The sequence below is a fragment of the Tinamus guttatus genome, unplaced genomic scaffold (genome assembly GCF_059628265.1).
Source record: "Tinamus guttatus ecotype Peru unplaced genomic scaffold, ASM5962826v1 Tinamus_guttatus_pri_ptg000814l, whole genome shotgun sequence".
NCBI classification, from domain to species: domain Eukaryota; kingdom Metazoa; phylum Chordata; class Aves; order Tinamiformes; family Tinamidae; genus Tinamus; species Tinamus guttatus.
Genome location: NW_028289348.1, coordinates 439,262 through 464,620, shown reverse-complemented (window position 1 = coordinate 464,620; position 25,359 = coordinate 439,262). Strand labels below are relative to the sequence as shown.

General features: G+C 47.2%; 2 protein-coding genes across 2 annotated transcripts; one reads left to right on the top strand and one right to left on the bottom strand.

The window, feature by feature from the left end:
• Window positions 1-8,239: 8,239 nt before the first annotated feature.
• On the bottom strand, window positions 8,240-10,115 carry LRRIQ3 (leucine rich repeats and IQ motif containing 3). Its single transcript, XM_088537567.1, has 2 exons — window positions 9,855-10,115; window positions 8,240-8,596 (listed from the first exon to the last, which is right to left on the bottom strand). Exons 1-2 carry the CDS (start codon window positions 10,113-10,115, stop codon window positions 8,240-8,242), a joined length of 618 nt encoding a protein of 205 aa, XP_088393693.1.
• Window positions 10,116-10,662: 547 nt separating this feature from the next.
• FPGT (fucose-1-phosphate guanylyltransferase) lies at window positions 10,663-16,061 on the top strand. Its single transcript, XM_088537573.1, has 3 exons — window positions 10,663-10,737; window positions 13,649-13,741; window positions 14,613-16,061. The coding sequence occupies exons 1-3, from the start codon at window positions 10,665-10,667 to the stop codon at window positions 16,043-16,045; spliced, it is 1,599 nt and encodes a 532-aa protein (XP_088393699.1). The 5' UTR covers window positions 10,663-10,664; the 3' UTR covers window positions 16,046-16,061.
• Window positions 16,062-25,359: the final 9,298 nt, after the last annotated feature.

Genomic DNA, 25,359 nt, shown 5'->3' with positions numbered 1-25,359 from the left:
AAATCCTACAATTCTACCAACCCTTTTCTTTGATTTCCAAGCTTGTTCTGAATGTTCTTTCATCTTTCCTACCTCGTTTTCTTCTGCCATATAGCCTACATGAAGCAATTTTGTTATTTTTAAGTTAAAAAGAAGAAAATCCAAGTTCTCTTCTCTGAAGAGAAAACGATCATTAACTGGCAAAAGTAGGATAATAGCATCCCACCTTGGAGCTGTAAAGAGCCAAGAGACATAAGAAAGGCAGAAAAGCAGACAGTTACATGTAAAAAGGAACCAAACCATTTTTCCATTCACAAAAGTGTTTTTTTAGTGCTCTCTATATGCGGCACCGCACGGAGAGCAGAGCGGCGCTCGCTGAGGGCCCACGAGGACGGGCACGGCCCGACTCCCCACACACAGCACCGTGTGCCCTGGACACCAGCGCGGCCATGAGGCACCGCACGGGAGAGCAGAGCGGCTCTTGCTGAGGGACCACGAGGACGGGCACAGCCCGACTCCCCACACACAGCACCGTGTGCCCTGGACACCAGCGCGGCCGCGAGGCACCGCATGGGAGAGCAGAGCGGCGCTCGCTGAGGGACCACGAGGACGGGCACAGCCCGACTCCCCACACACAGCACCGTGTGCCCTGGACACCAGCGCGGCCGCGGGGCACCGCATGGGAGAGCAGAGCGGCGCTCGCTGAGGGACCACGAGGACGGGCACAGCCCGACTCCCCACACACAGCACCGTGTGCCCTGGACACCAGCGCAGCCATGAGGCACCGCACGGGAGAGCAGAGCGGCGCTCACTGAGGGCCCATGAGGACGGGCACGGCCCGACTCCCCATACACAGCCCCGTGTGCCCTGGACACCAGCGCGGCCGTGAGGCACCGCACGGGAGAGCAGAGCGGCTCTTGCTGAGGGCCCACGAGGACGGGCTGTGGCTCATCACCTGGCGCAGGCTGCACGGCACAGGCAGAGCTCCCACACATCCTCGGGGGGAAAAAGGGCTCCTCCACAGCACCCTCACCTGCCTCCCGGATGAACGCCTTCCATCCTCCATGCTCTGTCCTGGTTTAACACCGTGATACACGAGGCTTCCACTGCTGCGCACTGAGGAGGTGCTTTGAGGATACATTTGTTCATCTCTGTACCACATCTGCAGAGGAGCATCACGTAAAGGGGTTCTCCTGTAAAACACAGAAGCCTTGTTACTATTTCATGAGAAGCCTTGTTACTATTTCATGGTACACAAAATAAGCAGTATTCAGAACTGCAGTAAACTGGAGTTAATTCCATTGCTGCAGATGAAGTGATGTGAATTTGCATGCTGAAATGTTCGTTTAATTCTAATGACATGTCTAGTTGGAAGCTTTAGAAAATTTAAGAAAATCCATAGCTGAAATCCCTAAAGCTTGCTTTATTTATCCACTTTGCTGAAATACGCAATAGAGTGCTTTTTTTGTATACAACACAGTGATAGACCCCGATGAGAGACACGCAAGGGCTCTAGGAAGACTCTTGCGTTCCTGTGAAGTTGGGGTGCACTGACTGACTGACACCACTTATAAAGGGGCCCGCTCGTATCAACGTTGGACCACCCGAGCTAGGGCCCAGCTTCACCGGCGCCGCCGCCGCGCGCCCGGTGCCCTCCCGCCCCGAACCCAGCGCAGCGTCCCCAGCCGGGCGCCGCGGCGGGGGCTGCAGCACTGGGGCTGCCGGCTCGGGGACGCCTTCCTCACGGAACACCAGCTGCTTTGCACGGATGCCAGTGGGCGGTAAAAATCCTGCTGCTTTTTAAGGAATCAGCACTAATTCTGCAAACGAGAGACCAACAGTGCACCCTATTTCAGGACCAAATAAAACAATCAAAACCAAAAGAGAACTAAAAACATATATTAAACAAACAGCAGCACAGTTCCTGAGCAGGAAGGAAAACGCCTCCTTGCTCCCTAATGGAACTCTTAGCAGGCCAGCCCATCAGTGAGCGTGGCTGATATAAAGCAGACAGTCCAGAAATCTAGCAGGGATTTACTACTCATCTTTACTATTACTCCATGGCAAAAAGTGTAGGTCATGGAATTAAGCAGGATGGAAAGTCTAGAGGACCTGTACAGGAAACTAGCGAAGGTAAGTAGATGAACAAGTAACAGCAGATGAAATACAGTGTTGAGAACTACAGGGAGGAGCACATTTAAAGGAATATTTTGATTTACTGATGAAGTCATTGGTTTCTAAAATATCAGTAAAATCATGAAAGGAAATTGCTGTAGCAACAGATCATCATTGGAAAACCACTTAATGTGCAGGACTAACAAAAACGTGCCATAAATGAGCACCAGGAAAAATAAATTGGATACAGTACACCTTTTAGATCAATTTTATACTCTCACTGAGGATACTGTTCATTCTTGATTACACCAACCAATGAAGATAAAAAATATCAATAAATACTGAAACAAATACAAGTGCACATAGAAAGAGACACGAGCGTGCTGCCTCTTCTGTTGCATGTAACTCCATAGCTGGTGCACCCCACTGCTGAAAGACGTTGATTCTGGAAATGGGCTGCCCAGGGCTGGTGCCTTGTCTGCAAACCAGCAGTGCCCAGCGGTGACGCTGCCACGGGCAGCGCTGAGCAGCGGCCCCGGCTCCCCGCACGCTGCATCGCAGCGAACAGGGCTTCTTGCATAGGAAGGGTTTAAACACGCATTCTCAACTATTTCATATGTTTGCATGTGTTTTCATATGCCTTAGCATATTCTTGAAGTAAATTCTAGAATTACACTTTTCATGAGTTTTCCAATCTTCTAAAGCACCTGACACTAGTAACTGAAAAGGACACAGCATTGAACAAGGTTCATTTTTGGTTCACTTTAAATCGTGGTTTGTTACTGAGGGGGCATCAATCTTTCTAAATTAACTTTACACTGGTATTCATGGCTTACCTGTAGAGATTGATATTAACGTATCAGAAATCAGATGAATCAGGATTATTATTTTTATTAAAAGGTATCTTTTTGTCCTTAAAAAAAATGACTGTGGCCCAGTAAGAAGAGTCTAATGGAACGAAAGATTGTCTGGAAGTGATCTTCAAATGTCAAGGAAACCCCTGACTAGTCACAGTAATTACTCAAGAACTACAAAAAATAAGTATATAATTTTTAGAATGCAATGTACAGTACTTTAAAAAGATTGACAAAACGTTATCTGCAAAGGGCTTCATATTAACATACTAATGAAACAGTTTTCAAGCCATTATGGAGACACTGAGGCTTTATGGTAATATGTAAAATGGCAGTAATAACCTGTAAAATGCATAAGCATGAAGGACAAAAATTTTAAAGGCCCATGTTTTGAACAGCTATTAGTTTAGGACTACAGCTGCGTGTAGGGATTACAGCCACTCATCTCTGGTCTGAAAATGATGGGGACATTGACACCCTGTCCCTGCTCTTCTCTTCCAGAGTGGCAAAGCGGGACTTGAATACATAATTCTGCAAAACACGTCTTTTTGCTTTGTAATAAATAACACAGTTCTGATACTGCAATGGAATAAATAAACCAGCATGTTGAGCCAAAGTCACAGAAAAAAGTGCAAGCTTTGTCACTATGGCAATGGTTGTATTTAATCCTGCTGTTTTAAGATCCTCAAATAATTAAACTCAACGCTCATGCTGCTGGCATCTTTATAGAGTACTTCATATCAAACACCAGATACGCTGGTAACAACTACGGAAGTGTCCTCGTGCGAATCTTATCAGCACACGCACTCCCTCCCAACAACACAATGAAGCCAGGTATCATTTTGCTCCTCTCATCCTTCGCTTTACAGCCCCTCAGCAGTTTAAAAAGCGCCCGATGAAGCAGCCTCTGGCTCCGCGCTCGGCGCTGCCCCACGCTTGCTGGTTCCAGCGCTGCCCCACGCTTGCTGGTTCCAGCGCTGCCCCACGCTTGCTGGTTCCAGCGCTGCCCCACGCTTGCTGGTTCCAGCGCTGCCCCACGCTTGCTGGTTCCAGCGCTGCCCCACGCTTGCTGGTTCCAGCGCTGCCCCACGCTTGCTGGTTCCAGCGCTGCCCCACGCTTGCTGGTTCCAGCCCTGCCCCACGCTTGCTGGTTCCAGCGCTGCCCCACGCTTGCTGGTTCCAGCGCTGCCCCACGCTTGCTGGTTCCAGCGCTGCCCCACGCTTGCTGGTTCCAGCGCTGCCCCACGCTTGCTGGTTCCAGCGCTGCCCCACGCTTGCTGGTTCCAGCCCTGCCCCACGCTTGCTGGTTCCAGCGCTGCCCCACGCTTGCTGGTTCCAGCGCTGCCCCACGCTTGCTGGTTCCAGCCCTGCCCCACGCTTGCTGGTTCCAGCGCTGCCCCACGCTTGCTGGTTCCAGCCCTGCCCCACGCGTGCTGGTTCCAGCCCTGCCCCACGCTTGCTGGTTCCAGCCCTGCCCCACGCTTGCTGGCGCCGGCCTGTCCGAGCGCCCTGGCCTGGCACCGCTGGCGCTCCCGGCCCCTCGGCCGCGCTCCCGGGTTGCTGCTGGCCCCGGGTGCCCCGTTGCTCGCAGCGCGTCCGCAGGGGCAGCCCCGGCCGCTGGCCCTTGGCCATGGGCTCCCGTCTGCCCGGCCCGGGGCCGCGCGGCGCCTCCAGCAGCGCCTCGCACCACGCAGCCCTCATCCTCATCCTCATCCTGAAGGGGGTTTCGGCATCTTTCTGGGTAACACAAACAGCTCTCATCCTTAAAGATCCCTAGAGGAATGAGACACACAACTGGCAAACCCTACAAATTTCTCCACGTGTATGACACTGACGTAATGCCCAGAATTCTCTGCAAAGCAGCATATTTCAACCTACAGAGTCTTGCATTGCACAAGCGTTCTTTTTTTAATTTTATTTTTCCTATAAAAACATCATGTTTTAATTCCACAGGTTTCACTGTGGTACACAAGAAGCCTAAACAATTCAATTTTCAGTGCCAGCTCTCGATGCACTTAAAGATCTGCCTCAAGTTCAAGTACCGACATGAGGCTTTAGAAAAGCCAGACAAACTGAACAGCAGCAAATAACCATAAACAGACAGCGTACGTGTAAGAGTTCAAAAGAGGTCAGCTATAAGTTGGCTGAACAGGTAACGGGGATATACTACCCTGTACCTAAACTACCATCTGAGCTGCCTGAGGAAGCCAAGGCAGGGAATTTAACAGCAACTTCTGCACAGGCTCAGAGGAAAGCAAGGGACCGCAAACCCGTAAGTATTGCAGACAGGTAATTGCTAAAAACAATACTGGAGGAATAAACCGCCATGAAGAAATGATCAGTTTGGCAAAGGATTACCGGTGGCATTTCAGAGATCATACTGAAAAGCTGTTTTGTTCAACGCACTCATAAATGATCGAAAAAAACATAGATGACATCTGTTGCCAGCTACTGTTACTCCGCATTATACCAGTATTATGGTATTAGTCAATATGAACAGATAGATTTCACACTGTGTATTCATAATCAATTAAAAATTTTGTCCAAACCCAGAAGGCAAGGCATAAATGGGGAAAGGAGCACAAGGATTTCAAGCAATATAAATGAGCCACAAATTTCTATAGGGTAATAAATTAAGAGTAAGCTGTTTAGAGCATGGTAGAAAATAACTGCAAAGGAAAATACACAGTTAGTAAGAACTGCATGTGAATGCATTAAATGGCAGGAGAAAATGACCTTTTACAGAGTTACTGCCATCCGAACGGAGGGAAGGAGGAAGCTGTTGAAGAAGTAACTGGGTAAGAACCTTTCCGGACCGAAGAACCTTTCCAGCAAGCACAACTGGAGCAGCAGCGAGAACGCCAGGGCGCCCTGCGCTCCGCCGTGCTGGGGTGCTCCGCGCCGGCCGCGGACACCCGGCGCCGCGGAAGCCTGAGCAATTTTTGTAAATAATTTCAGCATTATGATCTGAAGAAAACAGCAAAATCCCAATGCACGTACTTTTTGATGCAGTCATCCAACTGTATTATATCCTAGGATACAAATACAAAAACCTTCTCCTTATCATTGTTATTGGAGTAATTGCTCTTGTACTTAAAATGTATGGGCAGTTTTATAAGAAAATGAAGTTGTTTTAAATCTTCACAAGGAAATACAATTAGCTTCTAAACAGCACAAAAGAAAATTAAAATAACAATGACAGTGATTTTATCTGCAGTAGAGAAGCTATGTTGTCCCCTGCCACTCACCTATTATCATATTAAATTAAATAACACAAGTGCTGAGACTCCAAGAGTTCACCCTCAATGACAACAGAACTATCCTGCTGAATGCAGCAAGCATAGCTCTAACACTGCAATACCCAATATCATCATTATTATTAAAGTGCCAGCACGTACATTGCTTATGGTGTCCTCAGTAATGGCTGAAATCCTTAATACTTACTTTCTATAGAAATGATTAGTACTATATTGAAGCGTAACTAGGCTAAAGCTTGCTTTTTTTGCAAAAACTCTTTTCTTCAAGTAAATTCAGGTAAATCAAAAATACATACCCAAGTCTTTTTCTAGCTAGATATCCCCTTATCCATCTTTGAACAATTATGATTGGTGAATGATGTGCCAAAACACGACTGATTTTGGAAACGACATCTTTTACATGACTTAAAGCCTCTTCAGCATTTGCTTCCTGCATGAATTCAAAAGAAAAATTTGTTGAGCACAACACGCACTAAAATTCATATTTCTACCACACATGATTTTAAAGACAGATTTAAAAGAGATTAATTTCACCCCACAGCTGTAGACCAAAGATGAAGCAGGTGCTTTCATGAAAGCAACTTAACCAAGCAGAGCAAATGCTCCTCGTTATCAAACCAGGGCTGGGAGTTCCTTCCCAAGCAGCATCTTTCCCATGTGAAACCTGCAGCAGCTCTGCGGGATCCTGTCCTCCTGCTGCAGAACTGTTCCTCCTTGCACTTCACAGGAAAGCTATCTGCCCTCCCCACTTACAGATAGAGGTTATTAAAGGTTATTAAATTTTTACTAGTGAAAAACACATTCACCAAAGCTATCAAATGCAGGCATTTGCAGTTATTCTTTAATGCATAACTACAAGACATTTTTAAAAAGGAACTAATTTTACTGTATATCCAATATATATTCAATACAACATAGATAACTCTTTCATAGAGTTTTTCTAATTCTCATAGGCAGAAATAAATGTATTTGTTTCATTGAACAAGAAGTATAAGCTTTCTTCTCAGCTACAGGCTCCAAATTTTTGAAACTGTTCACACACACACACAATGGTATGGTCTATTCTATGCCAATGATTTTTCACTCCCTTTTTTAACTTCCATTTTCAAAACTAAAAGTGAAAATCTAAACAAATTACTTCTTTCTAAATCATTGGTGTAGTTCAATCTCTACAGATATAATAATGATTATTAACAGAGCCTTGAAATTATTCAGGTGCACTAGCTTTGTTTAAAAGGAATCAGAACAAAATTAAATAGTATTGCCATTCACAATTAAATAAAGTGTTGCCATTCAAAAAATAGAGGCAGAAATTTAGAAAGACAGATTAAATGTTCTTATGTAGCATCTTTGCTATCCTTAGCCACCAAGGCAACAATCAGTTTACAGCGGCATGTGAAAAGAAATGTCCTGACAGCAAAATGTAACACGAGATCCTGCCTGGGTTTAAGTTGAAGGTTTTGATTAACACTGGGTATTTAAAAAATTGTTTTACCCTGAAATGTCTCGATTTTTAATGAAATGTCTCCAGTTTTAATGAAAAATTACAAAATACCCACTGGCCTAGAAAAAACAGCAAACAATAACTGTTTGTACAGTAACTGCTAGGCTCAGAGAACAGCCAGAGGAAGGAGAATGAATTTTTCCCTATCTGCTTTCAGGCAAAGGATTTGGGTTCCCCAAGGACAAAGTAACAGAAACGGCAATGAAAATGTTTAGAAAGGACTCACAAAGAGAATGGGGACATTCTGCAAAGGCAAATGGGGAGCCTTGAATATAGGGGGATACAAATTAGTGCCTTTTTGTAGTCAGACGGAAGTACCTCGTTTAGCTGCAGGTCCAGCCGAGGTGAGCGGAAAGGCCAGGGTAAAAGCAGACCAGATGTGCGGGAAGATGCTGGGCAGCAAGGCACGGAGCCGGAATGAAACCCAGGAAGACTATTTAATACGGACATCTTACTTGTCTACATCCGTGTGTTCAGTGCCTCATTAAGCAATTAAGAACTATTTATTTTAAGGAAAATGCTCTCACAGCTCAACCTTTCAGGAAAGCAGCTGCTGTGCTTACCTTTCTAGCAAGAGGGCTGAAGTCAAGGAAAAGCGAAGGGCAAAGTGCTCCGTACTTCTCGGGAAGCTTCCACCCCTCCACGAGCTCCTCGTCCGAGATGACGTAGTAGTCGAGCGCGCGGAGCGCGCAGAGGGCGAGCGCGGTGCGGCGCCGGTACGCGGCCCGCAGGCTGAGCGGCGTGTCGAACGCCGTGAGCGCCACGAGGCCGCGGCAGGCGCCCAGCGCCCGCACGGCGCCCGGCGCGCCCAGGCCCGTGCCGTGCAGGTAGAGCACCCGCAGCTCCCGCAGCCCTTCCCAGAACGCGGCGCCCGGCAGGCGCTCTATCTGGAAAATGGGGAAAAGCCACCCTTCAGGAAAAGGCGTTTTTTAAACACGCGAGACTATGAAATATCACACACAGCCAGATCAGCCCTGGAATAAACAGAAGCAAATTTACTGCCTAGGCAAGGGACGGGGCTCAACCTGGCCCCCATTCCTGCACGACTATTGAAGAGACAACTCCGACGGCTCGAAGCCACGCAAGGGAGAACAATGAATCCTGAGTCACCCGTTACAATGCCACGTTTTTACACGTGACAAAGCTGAAGCTACGTGAATCATACAGGCTCTTCTAGGGACAGGATTCAGCTCTTCTGACTAGGACTGAAGTTCTTTTCATTTTGTGGTTCTTTCTGTTTCATGTCCAGCACATAAAACTCAGAAGGTCTCATCGGAAATTGCAGAGTAAAGTTCAGCTTTTGTCCCATAACCTGAAAGGGGGATCGGTGGTGAGTTCCCACCGACACACGCCATGGACATCACTACCAAGACATAACATACCTAATACCAGCAAGCAAGACTTCCTCATAGATTGCTAACAAAAACAAACATATCTTTAAGAGGAAAAATAGATTAAAACAGAGAACTGGATAGTATGTATTGAATATCTCCCGAAAACCCTGAAGAGTAAGTTCAGAGATAAAGAAAGCAGCACATGACCTTCTGCTTTCAGTTTTTAAAACTAGACAGATGAAGCCCTTTAATACACAGTAAGAACCATACATCATCACCAAGTTACAATATAAAAACTGTCGCGTAGACTTTCCCTGCTTTCTGTTTATTTGATTTAAAACATGTACAACATACTGAGAAGTTATTTTATCATTTCTCTGCACAGTAAAAAAAAATCTACTTCATATTATAGCTTTTCAGGCTATTTCAATATAGCCATTTGAATGCTGAAAAACTTGCATGTAACAACTGGTGATGTAATCACCACCGTTTCCTTGGAGCTAAAAAACGAAGGGAGACATCAAAAACTGAACTTCTCCTCTAAAAACTGCTTTCTGAACAAACAGCGGGGTAGCCATGGCAAAAATGCTCATCTCATTCTCACTAATGGCAAAACTCCCATTTAATTGTGTGAAGCAAAAATGTAGCTACTCCCACTGTAGGAAAATTGAATATATTAAACCAGAAGAGCTCCTTCCATAAGTAAATCATACTTCATTCAAAATATGTATTGCTTATAAGGAATGCAAATGTACAACTTTTTAGACAAATTAACATAGCTTTTGTTTCTTCATAAACCGCTATTATTTACCTGATTTCCATGGAGATCCAGTTCAACTAAATGAGGACAGCACGCAAGTGAATCAATATTAGTAATGAAATTATTTGCCAGGATGCATATTTTAAGTGAATAGCAATATTGTAAATGTTCCACATTCTTTAGATACTGCCCATTTAGCCAAACTATGACCAGATCTTCTAGCTCCTTTGCACGACTTTGGTCAATAGTTTGCCCACATTCAAGCACCATATTTTCTGAAGTAGGGACGAGATACTCGGTTAACTTCTTCATGATGAGCTCTTGGTTTTGATTCATCACTCAGATCTAGGAAAAGGAGAAAGGCGAAAGGTATGTAATAGGATACATATACTCAGCTTAGTCTGGATTAAAACACAATATCCAGATACGGGCTACAAAACTCCTAGTGAAACGGCAGGTGCCGCAAGGCAGCAGCGGGCGCCTCTGCTGCCGCCACCGCTCTGCGCATCACCCGCGGCGTCGGAGGACAGAGCGCTTCAGGGATGGCGAGCATCCGTTATTCCCTGGAATCGAGTGTAAGGACAACTGATATTAAAGTGCCACTATAAAAGCGGGGTTGCCGTTAAGCTCCAAGTGCCGTTTTCGTTGCCCAACAGCAGTACTCCTGCAGGCACGAGGGCCCCGGCCGCAGCCTGCCCGCCTGACGCGGTTAGCAGTACGTTACTATTACCCGTGTGTGTTCCCTGCCTCTTTCCTCCCTCGCCCGGCACCGCCCGGCCCGCGGCGGCCTCTTCCGGGTCGGCGCGGCTGGGCGGCGCTCCCCGGGCAACGCGGGCCGGGCCGGGCCGGGCCGGGCGGGCCATGGCGGCGGCGCGGAGCGCGGCGCGGCGGCGGGACACGGCGCGGCGCCTGGCGCGCTTCGCCGCGCTCGCAGGTGGGACACGGCGCGGCCCGGCCCGGCACGGCGCGGCCCGGCCCGGTGCGGCCCGGCCCGGTGCGGGCGGTGCGGCCCGGCCGGCGCCGCTCACCCGCTGCTCTCCCCGCGCAGGCGGCGCCGCGCGGCCCGCGCGCTTCTGGGACGTGGTGGCCGTGACGGCGGCGGACGCGGCGCAGGCGGCCGCCTTCCAGCGGCAGCTGGACCAGAAGCTCCGCGCCGGGGAGCTGCCCCGCGGCGCCCGATACCTGGCGCTCCCCGACCCGCCCGGCAGCAAGCGCGGTGCGTGCGGCCGCGCACGGGCTGACCTGCGCTGCGCTGCGCTGTCCTGTGCTGCCCTGCCCTGGCCTGCCCTGGCCTGTCCTGGCCTGCCCTGTCTTGTCCTGCCCTGCCCTGTCCTGCGCTGCCCTGCCCTGCCCTGCGCTGCGCTGTCCTGCGCTGCCCTGCCCTGGCCTGCCCTGCCCTGCCCTGCCCTGCCCTGTCTTGTCCTGCCCTGCCCTGTCCTGCGCTGCCCTGCCCTGCCCTGCGCTGCGCTGTCCTGCGCTGCCCTGCCCTGGCCTGCCCTGGCCTGCCCTGCCCTGCCCTGCCCTGCGCTGCGCTGCCCTGCCCTGCCCTGTCCTGCGCTGCCCTGCCCTGGCCTGCCCTGGCCTGCCCTGCCCTGCCCTGCCCTGCGCTGCGCTGTCCTGCCCTGGCCTGCCCTGGCCTGCCCTGCCCTGCCCTGCCCTGTCCTGCCCTGCCCTGTCCTGTCCTGCGCTGCCCTGCGCTGCGCTGCCCTGCCCTGTCCTGTCCTGCCCTGCCCTGCCCTGCCCTGCCCTGCCCTGCCCTGCCCTGCCCTGCGCTGCCCTGCCCTGCCCTGCGCTGCCCTGCGCTGCGCTGCCCTGCCCTGCCCTGCCCTGCCCTGCCCTGCCCTGTCCTGTCCTGCGCTGTCCTGCCCTGCCCTGCCCTGCCCTGCCCTGCCCTGCCCTGCCCTGTCCTGCCCTGCCCTGCCCTGCCCTGTCCTGCCCTGCCCTGTCCTGCGCTGTCCTGCCCTGCCCTGCCCTGCCCTGCCCTGCCCTGCCCTGCCCTGCCCTGTCCTGTCCTGCCCTGCCCTGCCCTGCCCTGCCCTGCCCTGCCCTGTCCTGCCCTGTCCTGCCCTGCCCTGCCCTGCCCTGCCCTGCCCTGTCTTGTCCTGCCCTGTCCTGCCCTGTCCTGCCCTGTCTTGCCCTGTCTTGCCCTGTCTTGCCCTGCCCTGTCCTGCCCTGCCCTGCGCTGCCCTGTCCTGCCCTGTCCTGCCCTGTCCTGCCCTGCCCTGCCCTGCCCTGCCCTGTGTCCTGCCCTGCCCTGCGCTGCGCTGTCCTGCCCTGCCCTGTCCTGTCCTGTCTTGTCCTGTCCTGCCCTGTCTTGTCTTGTCCTGTCCTGCGCTGCCCTGCGCTGCCAGAGGCCTTGGCATGACGCTGCCTTAGTGTTGTGGACGGCTGCGCATTGCTGTGCCACAGAGCTGTGCATGGCTGTGCGTTGTTGTGCACGGCTGTGCATGGCTGTGCATCGCTATGCATCACTGCCGCGCATTGCTGTGCATCATGGCTGTGCGTCATCGCTGTGCACTGTTGTGCATTGCTGTGCACCATGGCTGTGCCTGGCGGTGCATGGTTCTGCATGGCTGTGCGTCATCGCTGTGCACAGCGGTGCATGGCTGTGCGTCATGGCTGTACATGGATGTGCACGGTGGTGGATGTGCACGGCAGTGCGTCGCGGTGCGTCGTGGCTGTACATGGATGTGCACGGCGGTGCGTCGCTGTGCGTCGTGGCTGTGCACGGCGGTGCGTCGCGGTGCGTCGTGGCTGTGCATGGCTGTGCACGGCGGTGCGTCGCGGTGCGTCGTGGCTGTGCACGGCGGTGCGTCATGGTGCGTCGTGGCTGTACATGGCTGTGCACGGCGGTGCGTCGCGGCTGTGCATGGCTGTGCACGGCAGTGCGTCGCTGTGCGTCGTGGCTGTACATGGCTGTGCATGGATGTGCATGGCGGTGCGTCGCGGTGCGTCGTGGCTGTGCATGGATGTGCACGGCGGTGCATCGCTGTGCGTCATGGCTGTACATGGCTGTGCACAGTGGTGCGTCGCGGTGCATCGTGGCTGTGCACGGCGGTGCATCGCTGTGCGTCGCGGCTGTGCATGGCTGTGCACGGCGGTGCGTCGTGGTGCGTCGTGGCTGTACATGGATGTGCACGGCGGTGCGTCGCGGTGCGTCGTGGCTGTGCATGGATGTGCACGGCGGTGCATCGCTGTGCGTCATGGCTGTACATGGCTGTGCACAGTGGTGCGTCGCAGTGCGTCGTGGCTGTGCACGGCGGTGCGTCGCTGTGCGTCGCGGCTGTGCATGGCTGTGCACGGCGGTGCGTCGCAGTGCGTCGTGGCTGTACATGGATGTGCACAGCGGTGCGTCGCTGTGCGTCGTGGCTGTACATGGCTGTGCACGGCGGTGCGTCGCTGTGCGTCGCGGCTGTGCATGGCTGTGCACAGCGGTGCGTCGCTGTGCGTCGTGGCTGTACATGGCTGTGCACGGCGGTGCGTCGCGGTGTGTCGTGGCTGTACATGGATGTGCACGGCGGTGCGTCGCTGTGCGTCGTGGCTGTACATGGCTGTGCACAGCGGTGCATCGCGGTGCGTCGTGGCTGTGCACGGCGGTGCGTCGCGGTGTGTCGTGGCTGTGCATGGATGTGCACAGCGGTGCGTCGCGGTGCGTCGTGGCTGTACGTGATCGCTGAGCTCCAGCCCCGAGGGCCACGGGGCCCCGGTACCCGCTGCACGGGGGCTGCGCAGACCTTGGCCCCTCGCTGGCCCCGAGCGCTGGGGGCTCCCTTGCGTGTGTATCATACACAACCTCACGGGTTACTGGTGCTCCTGACAGCGTGTATGAAGATTGTTTTTTATAGGAAATGGTGGTTCAACACTTCACGTTCTTCAATGCTTGGAAAAGCTGTATGGTGATAAGTGGACTTCTCTTCTTGTGCTGTTAATTCATTCTGGTAAATTCCATTTTATATTTCATGAACTAAAACCCTAGCTTGATTTTTTTTTTAAGAAAATTATTTTCACAGAGAAGGAATAGGAGGAACAAGAATTCTGAAATATACTTCCCTCAGAAAAGTTCTCCCAAATGTAGCTGGTCTGATCATTTGAATTTAGATCAATATAATTACCATCACCCACACATTGCTTCCTGGCATTTAGGTTGTTAATCAGTGGAGAAATATAATTCAGAGTATCTGAAATAAGCTCCTGCCTTTAAATACTCATTTAAGGAGTCTGGTCCTGCATAGGAACTGCATAGGAAGCCTCTTAACTGAATACAGACTTTAGGAGCGCTTGCCTTGATATCCAGTTATCAGAGCACTTCTAAAAACTGATAGCTGGGAAACTGCTAGGCAAAGGAACCAGGTAAATAACAGGTCATGCTCCCAAACTGCTCCTTATTTGACTCATCTTTGATTTAAAATTGAAATACGACTTTGGAGTGAAGGGCTTTTTTTTTCTGTCTTTCAAAGAAGGAGCAGTAGTCATTTGGTTTCTTTGCTTTAGTTTTATAGAGAGGTGGTTCATTTTCCAGCAAATAAAATCAGGCATGTTTAAAAAAAGAAAAGCTACTTAAGGCATGCTAAATTTCAGGCATAATTAGGATCAGGGCCAGGATCTACCTTGAGAAATGTCTGAAAAGGAATGATGATTTTTACATTTTTCTTTAATTCTGGAAAAATACAGTAGTTTATGACTAAGCTATTTGTTGGTATCTTAGCGTATACAAAGAATAAGCATACAGGTTTTAGTTTTGCTTATTTTATATAATCGGTCTGTAAGAAAGCATGTGTTCTGTATCCTTAAAATGTCTTTTTCCTCAAGGTGGTTATAGCCAACGTTTACCAAGTGCAAGCGCGCTGGGCAAGATTTTCACAGCTTTGCCCTTGGGTGATCCCGTGTACCAGATGCTGGAGCTGAAGCTTGCAATGTACATCGATTTCCCAGGGCACATGAAACCAGGAATTCTCGTTACTTGTTCCGATGACATAGAGCTTTACAGCATTGCAGAAACAGAAACCATCACATTTGACAAACCTGGATTTACTGCTTTGGCTCATCCTTCAGATTTGGCAATTGGGACCACTCACGGAGTGTTTGTTTTGGATCAAGCCAGTTGTTCAGGTGAAGGACTTCAATACAGATCTTGCCATCGCTTCCTGCACAAGCCGGACGTGGAGAGGATGCGCCGGTGCGGGGCAGTTTGTGTCAGACCGAGCTCCTGCGGAGACCGCAGCGGCTCAGAAACGGACTCGGAGTACGTGTACACTGACAGTATATTTTACATTGATCATAGCACTGCCAAACTATTACTGGCATTTTATAACCAAATAGATAGTCTTTGCTGTGAAATAGATGCATATGGTGACTTCCTCCAGGCCTTGGGACCTGGTGCCACTCAAGATTACACAACAAACACAAGTAATGTCACAAAAGAGGAATCACAGTTGGTGGAAGTAAGGCAGAAGCTATATTCTCTCCTTAAAGGAACTCCCCTCAATGTTATAGTATTAAACAATTCCAAATTCTATCATATAGGGACTACTCAAGAGTATTTGTTTCATTTTACATCTGATAGCAAACTGAAATTTGAGCTTGACTTGCTGCCTGTAGCTTTTAGCATCTTTTCTGGCAAAGCTGAGACCTTGGATCGATCGTGGAGTATCATTCAAAGCATACTTGAGCCTGGGTGTCTCATCGGGCCTGGAACCGTTATTGAGTACTCCAGAATTGGACCTCAAGTATCAGTAGGGAGTAACAGCATTATCAGTGGCTCACACATAAATTTTAAGGCAGAGATACCCTCAGACTGTTTTCTGAGTTCACTAAGTATAAAGATGAACGATGAAGTGAAGTATGTAAGCATAGTGTTTAGTGTACGAGACAACTTGAAAAGGAACGTGAAGCTGCTGTCAGATGTACATTCTCTGCAGTTTTTTGGAGTCAGCTTACTAGAGTGCTTGGATCTCTGGGATTTACCGGTTTCAAAGCAGCTCTTCTCCAGTGATAGCACAAATTTGGGGTTGTGGACTGCTAGGATTTTTCCAGTTTGCTCTACTTTAAGTGAATCAGTTAGAATGTCGTTAAAACTATTAAACTCTGTGCAGCACAGGGCAACTTTTAAACTGAGCAGCTTTAAGCTCTTATCTGTTGCAGAAATGCTGACTCACAAAGATGTAGAAGACATGTTGAAGTTCAGGAAGCAAATTTATGAAGAAATCTGTCTACAAAGACAAAAAGAGAAATCTGATTTGTAGAAGACCAGTATTTGTCACTTTTCCTGTCTTTAATTTCTGGGAGATTGATTCGTTTCAAGCCAGTCGAAATCACAGAGGCAGCACACTGGTCTTCTTTGGTTTCATCTAAGTAGAAAAAAATGAAATTGCATGAACAGCACTGTTGTAGCATAACATTAATTACACAGGAAATACAGATACACTATTGTTTCGATTAAAGAAGCAATGGAATGTTTTAAATCAATGGAAACCCTAATTGGTGGCTCTTTTTTTCATGGTGCCCATTATTATGTTTTCTAGTCTTTGTCCATAATCAAATGGTAGAGAACATACTAATTAGAAATTTCATTGAAAACTATTTCAAAAGTTTTTCAGAGTAGGGTTTTAGCTAAAACAAAATAGTGAGGTGTAGTAACAAATTATGGTTTTCTCTTTTCATGTCATCGTTTTAAAATAGCTTAAAGTAGTGGGTTTTTTATTATTTTCAGGGAGAGGCAGTACTATAAAACTAACAATTTCAAATATTTGTTATTCTTTTTTAATTGTATTTTTATAAGTAATTGCTTGTAATATATATTTTGGCAACACATTGTTTTACAATGACATATTTATATATGATAAGATAAAAAAATGAATCATAAGTCCAATGTAGGGATATGTATTCCTTTGATTTTTGGACAGTGTGTCAGTGAACGAAATTTACATTAAAAGTACTTTTAAAATCATGGCATCCTCTCTAACCCTTAGGCTTTTTTTTTTTTTTTTCTCTTTCCTTCTGCAATTTGTATCCTTTCTTGTTTTTCATAAATGCCCTAGAATATTAAGGAATCAAATCAAGCATTTAAATGCATTAGTCCTATCGGAGAAAAAAAGACTTGCATACGAGATCATTCTGTCCCTTGAGACTATAGTAATATTGGGGTCAAAACCTCCCATCAAGACATACGGATTTTATTTTTAGTCATTTGGCAGCTGGTAGATTGACTGGGCAGCTACTGACTTTTTATTATCCAGAGATTTCCTGTTATGTGCTGTGTGAAAAGTTCCATTTCTTATTTCTCTGAACCGAACTGCTTGAGTCTTAGAGCGATACTTTTATTTCTCATAAAGATCCCTAGGCAAAATAGCAGCAAGAAAGAGGAAGCTTGTATGAGTGGCACTGTAACATGCATCTATGGAGTAACACACAGGACAACCTGTTCTCCCTCTTCCCCTCCCTTGCTTCTTTTAATAAAGATATCCTTTGGTTTCTACTTTATATAGATAGATGTGTGTGTATATCTATGTATATACAGATATATACATATATGTGTATATGTATAATATACACACATATATGTGTGTATATATATATTTGTGTATTTGTTTAGATTTATAGATCATGTTTACAGATAAATATGCTTTCTATTCAGTGCCATTTTCATGTGCACAACTTTATTGATTCTTCTCTGTCTCCTTGTTTATTTTTCCTTTTAAGAACATAGGAAGTGTGCTACTAGGTCACGCCAATGCCCCGTCTAGCCCCATATTCTGTTCTGGGAGCTGCAGCACCGGGATGCTGCGCAAAGGGAATAGCCGCTTCCCGTGTTGTTTTTAACAGTGCATTACATAGATAATCAGTGTACTGCCAAGGTGGGAAAATGCTGGTTCATGCTTCACACAAAATTACATTCTCATACCTCATATCATTTATTTCTGATTTTTCATCCATAATGACTTTTAAAAAAAGGCAATTTCACACTGTTTTTTAAGAATAGGCTTTGTATTATTTCTGTGTGATTGGCTGCAGAAAAGCAGCTTTTTCTCTTGCATTCATGCACTCTATTTAACGCCTCGGCCGTGTCCTTTTCAGAAGCGCGCGGAAGCGGCCCCGACTCCTGCCCGGGCCAGGGCTGCCCTCCCGCCCCGGTGTCCGGCCGGGCCGTCCTTGCCGCTCGGGCCGCTCCGTTCGGCCCCGGCACCGCCCGTCTCTGCCGGGGGGCGGCCTAGGCCGCTTCTCCACCCGGTTGTTACTCGGAGTGCGAGATTCTGTTAATTCCTTTCTGAAATGTTCACTTCTATGTTAAAGCTTATTGGAGACTAATTGCTACAATTACTTTATCGCTCCAAGTTCTCTGTCACCTCAAGATACCTGCAGTTTCCTCTGCGTACCTCGTCCAACAGCTGCAAAGTAACAAATTCCCTGGGCCTGGGCCGTTTCGGGCAGCCTGGCAGAGCTTCGCACCTCTGCCCTATGCCCAAACGCATCCAGTTAACACGTCTGCTCCTCACCACAGATTAATGCTGAGGCCAATTTTCTTCCACATTTTACAGACAATCCATAATTTCTCCTCTAAAACTCTGTCAGTCCCCTCTACGAGCTCATTGAGTACTCCAATAATTTTAAGCACTTCTAATATTATCATTTAATCACATGAACAAAATATCCTGTGTTGAATAATTTATATCTTTCAGAATAAAGATTTGTATTATAATAAAAGATCTTGGAAAAGATGCCTCATCAGTGGAAAAGATAGGAAAATACGCCTAACAGGAGCTTGGCCTGATTTTTTGAAGACGTTCCTGTTTTAATGCTTAGGGCTGTAAAGGAGGACAGAAATACTATCCGATTTTTTTTTTTAAACCAAGCCTTTTATTACAGTTCATTATAACAGGACTTATCTCCCTGCTGACTGAATTCCTAATGGCATCTTTCTCATGCTGACTGCAGGGTGGAATCATATCTCATGAATATTACCCAACACGGTTTGACCTTTACCAAGTTTATCATTGATAAAGAAACCTTTCAAGAGACATAATATTTCATCCAAGGAACTCCTTTGAGCATGAGCAAATATACATAGAGGTTGGGAATTATTGAGGTTGGCTTTAAGAGAATCAGGAGAGTTCTGGAGAAAACAGAGGTCTTAAAAAGCAGTAAAAAAATAATGGTTTTAAAATGGATGCAAAGCAGTAGATTTGAGAATATTACAGTCAAAGCCCAAAATGCATAAAGGTGAAGTAAAAGTAGTTACAGAACGTGGAGCATGAAATTGTCTTTTATATATCATTGTATTTCCATAATCTTTATCCATCTATTGTTATACAAAACATTTTGGAAAAAGCAAATGTTCGACACAGTCTTTGCATCTGCAGTTGGAGACCAAGCTTTGCTGAGGCTTCCCTGGCCATTGCGTTATGGCTTTCTGAGCGTGCAGTAACAGCAAAATGAAGCTGCATTCTTCTGACATGTTTACTCACTTCAACTGCTACACTACGTTTACTGTAAATTCCTCAGATACCATCTGCTGATTCAATGTTTCATCACTGAAAGCAATTCGAGTATAAATAGAAAGCAGATATGCTTTGACACATAAATAAGAGGGGGGAAAACGATGAGAAGCGGGCTAAGAAGCTTTGGGAAAGAGCTCAGGTCGACTCGCTGGAATAGTGGCTGCTCCGGTTGTGGAAGGGAGCTCTTCCAAGAAGCAGCAATCTGTTATGGAAGGGATATGGAAGCGCCCCGTGGAAGCGCTGCCTGCTGCTGCTGCTCTCAATGCAAAATTTTCACCAGTGACAAGAGGAAAACCTATTCCCAACACGGGTTTATGTTTGGCAGAACTGTTAAGTCAGGGTTCTAGTAGCACCATTTGGCTATAAATCAGTGCACTTTTGCTGGTCTGATGTCAGGATGCAAAAGGCAGATGACATTACACTGCTGAATTAATACATCTTTGTGCTGAATGACATCCACAAACTAGGGTCTATGGTTTTTCCCTACCATTAAAATTCGTTTTTTCAAAATTATATTTGTAAACTGAAGACAAAATCAATTTTGAACTGCTTCTTTCTTGGAGCTCTCTTCATTCCAGTTTAGCACTCTTTCACAGATGAGACTTCAGGGTGGGAGGGAGATAAAAGCCCAATCTGTTCATAAAATATACCCTAGAGAGAGAAAAAGAATCCAATAAATTGATTAAATGTGCATGTTAGCATATTTCAGAGCAAGCTGCGGACATATATACGTTTAAAATTTGTGTTCACATGCTTGTCCACCTTCAGCTGAGATAAAGAACTTAAAATTTGTTTTAAGCGTATCCGTAAAATAAATACAGTTTTTATCTGTTTCTTGTTCTTAAGCCTTTGCTGACTAATACTGGGTATAAGTACTAAGCGCTTTTGATGGCGGATTAAAATCACACTGATTGCACACCCAGCTTTGGAGTTCAGTTCTTCCTGCGGGGCGTTTTTAGCAATACTCACAACAGCCCGCGGCAGTACGGTGCCTTGGGCTGCAAGGGCTCACAGGGACACGTGGCCCTTTCCATTTTACGCATTTTCAACCTAACTACAGGGCAGCGAGCATGTCTTTTGATGTATAGAACCAAGTCAGGCCTGAACATAGAGACGAGCAATGCAGACACGGCTGAGGCCTGGCTCTCTGGTGGCTGTAGCCGAGCTCGGAGCCAGCCCCGTGCTGCTCCGCACGACCTGGGATTACTGCAATCCCGCCTGGCACTGCTCCCCTAATCCAGGGCCATGGGAGCTTTCTGGTGTCTAACGGAAGACCAGGACTTGCAAACGATACATGCTTATCAAGACCACAAAGATTACGCTTAGTGAGCTGGAAAGCATGAAAGCTCAGTTGTATCTTTCACTGAAGATGCTGCTGCTTTCACTTTATTTAGTCCTGTTGTCAAGGAGCTGAAGGAAGAAGACTTACACAGCTGTTATTGTCAGCAGATACTTGTGGAAAGCACCCTTGGGTCCACGTCTAGAATGTATGGCTGTACAATGAATCAGTATAAAAAAGACCTGGATACCATCACACCTCAAAACATGTTTTCTTCCAGTGCATGCTCTTTTGTTGCTCTATGCACTTTGTTACCATTCCCCAAGTAAAGCTGGTGTTTAAGTAAATGATGTTTGCATTTAAATACATGAAGTGTCTGTGCAGACACTGCTTGTATCTTCATTCATGGCTCTTAGAATATGTGACTGAGTTGAACAGCTTTTGGCTAAACACTTCAGCACTTTCCTGAGAGGAAATAAATAATTCGCATCTTGAGACGGGAAACTTTAACAAAGTAAATTTAACAAGACTTTTAACAAAATAAGTGTAGATTTGATTTGCTAGGTAAGAAATATGAGACTGCTTCAAAACTTTAAGGTGCTCCATGGTGTCTGTGTACTAAATACTTTTGTCTCAAATTTAGAAAGCATATTTGGTCAATATTAGGCAACACTAATGTCCACAGGGTCTTCATGATTTTGTTCCACAGATATTGAAACACCAGGACTTGTAATGCAGGCCATGCCACACAGAAGATGGGTAATGGTAATACCCAGGGTGGGCAGACATTTGTGCAGGGCTGGTAGAACTTAAAAATTGAAGTGTACAGCCATTGCCATTGAATGACTTTTTTGAAAGGTTTTGGTAAACAAAAGGCATATTTCTCCTCGGGAGTTTTAAATGCTGAAACACAGCTTTACCCTGTCAAGCTACAGCCAGTAGCTAGCTTTGTTGTTTTTGCCACATCAGCTTTAGCACAATATTTGAAAACCTGCAATGAATTTCCTGTTAAAGTCATCGAGAATTTCAATTGAAGCAGGAGCCAGGTTTTTGCCGCTGTCAAACATGCTGGGGAGAAACGTTCCTAGAGTTTTAATCCCTGCAAGAAAGAACAGAGTTGCAGGGCTCTTGCTGAGCATCCTGACAGCAAGTGTGCACAGTGCTGCCAGACCTTGGCTAATCTACTGCTGCTTGTGCTGTGACTAATTCCTGATCGGCATGAGATGAGCAGAAGCTCATAGGCAAAGGAAGCTTGAAGCTGTGGAACAGAGAAGTGGCAAGGAGGATGTTTAGTCTGTAGCTGATGTAATGTCATTTCTGAGTTAACACAACAGTATTTCTGTGAAGGAGAGAGCGTGGAGCTGACAGATGAGCCAGTATTTGTGTGCTATGCTTGATGACACATTTGAAAAATAATTTCTTTATTTAGGTATGAGATAATTCTCTGCTGTAATGTGTTACGGCTATTTATGTAGCGTGCATGTTTATAGCTACAAAAAATTCTAGCCTTTTCAACAGGGACTATTTTATAGTGTGATCTAATCTTGCTAAAATCAAAAGGACTCCAGACTAGGAACTTCCTCAACATAATGCTACTTGGCACACAGCATGTGTATCTATTTTATTCATATTGCATTTTACAACCTTTAGCTAATCTCTCATTTTCACTATCCACTGCTGGTAGATGACAATAACCGTCTCTTGTTACCAGCTGGGATATTGTGTCCCATGGCACTTGAGGGACTTACACAAGGCCATAGAGTAAAATTTATCAGCAGCATTATCGTAATTTAGAGGTCGCTGGTTTCTAGTATCAGACTCTGAAAACAAGACTATATCCTGGCATGCAGGTCCGTGACTTTCCCCCAGCCTAAGCAAATAATCCCCAGTATAAGGGATGCCGTTCTGACAATGATGGTCAGGCAGGAATTCCTGAAGCCTGGAGGTTCCTGGGTGGACGCGGTGCCTGCACGGGCCCCTCCATCACTCACTGCCTCGCGTCTCTCCTGAAACGCGGCTCGGGCTGGTACAGTCTCAAAGCCAGGAACAGCGTTTAATGGTTTTATTCATGTCAGCTTTCTTTATTTAATTAGTTTTGCTGCATAGTGCAATAATAGGGCTCATAACGAACATCGTCTTAATGACCTCCCTGAATGCTTTGAAAGCATGCTATAATGAACAGAGATTTAGCCAAACTGTACGTATTATACTATGAAATTTGAGAAAGGATTATTTCAGTAACCTTATAGGCAGGAAATTGAAATCTGAGAAATTGGGCACTTGAAAAGGAACACAAGGGAAGGGAACAGAGAGAAAAAATGAGCAGCTGAAAAATATGTGTGCCAGAAGGGCTTGAGGAACTGACAAAAGGAGGAAAGCTCCAAAAATCGTTTGGATCTCAAAAGAAACATTCTTGACTTAGAAAGGGAGTTTATCTGTAACGGAGCTCAGTGGTTCCATCCTCTTCTTGTTCCTAAGTTCCTAACGCAACGCTTCTCTTTCTCCTCGCTGTGTTCACAGAGCAGTAGATGGCATGTGGGAGATTAATCCCTGTGCAAATGCCGCTGTAATATTGGGATAGCAAAAATAGCACTACTATTCTTTGAGGGCTTCTTTAAATTCACTGCCACAGAGAAGCCATTGTAAACACCTGTTTCATTATACAGGCTATAGAGTCCCTTGTACTTTATTTTCATAATAATGTGTTTTATTTTAAAGCCTTTTTCATTTTCTGTGACACATCTGAATGTTACCAGAATGATATTGAAACAGATAGCAGCAACTTACAGCCTCTCCAAATAAATGATATGGATATGTTCTTTCAGTGAAAAGGAATTAATTTGAAATAAAGATCTTTTCAAAAGACTTAATCCTGCAAAGCGTCCCCCAGAAGGACATTTACAAACAGAGATGGAAGAAGAGTTTTACACACAGAACTCTTAAAAGATTGGACACGACAGCTGCGCAAACCAAACATAAAAGAAAACTGGCATAAAACTCCTAAAAAAATAATCAAAGCGTGTGCTGTAAACATTACATCTGAGGACTCAGGCTCACTGGAAAACATGGCTTTTAGCTTCTTAGTTCTAATTGTGTAGACGCTAATTGGAACTGGCCTAATGCAGCAGTCAGTTCAGGCCTCCCTTTTTCTGATTTGTTTGCAAAATGCCTGCAAACAGTCTCTGTGATTACTACTCATTTCTGGTCTTTCTTCTCCTGGTTTCCGCTATTCAGCAGTGACTCCTCACAGCCTGTGAGGATAGCTGCTTTTGGAACCATGATACTAGTGAATAAACCAGCTCTGCCAACTTTGCTATTTGGGCATTTTTCCTCCCTTGCTGTGGTTTCCAGTGAGAAGACGACCTTCCTCGAGCACCTGTGTGAATGAGCCTGCACCTGCCGAGATGTCTAACAAATTGTGAGAGTGATGAGCTCTTCTCAGACTATTTTCACAACTTGAGCTACTGGAATTTAAATATTATGAAAGTTTTTCACAGCTTTTAAAAACATAAATAAAATGCAGGTTATTTGCAGCTTTTAAAGACAAACTTTTACCTCCGCGTCATGGTGGTAATTAAGTTCTGTCACGTTATAGTACTACTACTTTCTTCACCACCCTACTTTCTGTGCGGTAGGGAAGAATCATTCCCTGGAGCCCAGAGTGTGCCCCGTGTTCCCATTTCTATCGTATTTATCATGATCTGGATAGAGAAGGGTCTCCCCAGCCCAGCCTTGGCCCCTCAGGTCTCCCCTCGTCGGCTGCCGCGGGTCCTGGAGCGGGCGCTGGGGCGGCAGGCCCGGCAGCGGCGGGGACATGTGTGGGGCAGAGCGGCCACAGGGCGCCCGGCGCAGCGCGGAGCACCCGCACACCCAGGCGGCTTCCAGGCCTTCCAGCGGCTGCCAGGCCTTCCAGCGCTTCCAGCAGCTGCCAGAGGCTGCCAGGCCTTCCAGAAGCTTCCAGAACCTTCCAGGCCTTCCAGCAACTTCCAGCAGCTTCCAGGCCTTCCCGCGGCTGCCAGGCCTTCCAGCGCCTCCAGCAGCTTCCAGAGGCTTCCAGCAGCTTCCAGCAGCTGCCAGAGGCTGCCAGGCCTTCCAGAAGCTTCCAGAACCTTCCAGGCCTTCCAGCAACTTCCAGCAGCTTCCAGGCCTTCCCGCGGCTGCCAGGCCTTCCAGCGCCTCCAGCAGCTTCCAGAGGCTTCCAGGCCTTCCCGCGGCTGCCAGACCTTCCAGCGCCTCCAGCAGCTTCCAGGCCTTCCCGCGGCTGCCAGGCCTTCCAGAAGCTTCCAGAGCTTCCAGCACAGGCCTTTCCTCTCCACCTGACTCCTGGAAGTAGCCCCACCTCATCTGATAATCCCAGGTAAAAATCCCAGAGCGATTAACATCCTCCTGCAAGAATGCAACAACAACAAAAAAGAAATGCTTAGAAAATTAAATAAGTGTAAAAAGAAGAAATGCACACTGGATTTGCCCGCTCCTGCAGCGGCTGCGGCTCCTGCTCAGACACAGCCCTGGCTGCGTGTAGGAAATGCGGGGAAAAGAGGCAACATAAATAATGGGAGAAGCGACACCATTGCGGGGCTGTACGTGCAGCTCTGCTAGTTGCTTGGCAACTGGATGTGGAGTGTCAGCGAAGAGGCTCAGGCCTTTCTGCAAATATTTGGTTGCATATCAGGGTATATTGTCAAAGCGGTTCAAAGTCTTCTAAAATACATCCCTGGTTTTATGTGTAAATCAGTGCAAATAAAGGGATATGCTCATGCTGTGTCAGAAACTATCACAGAGG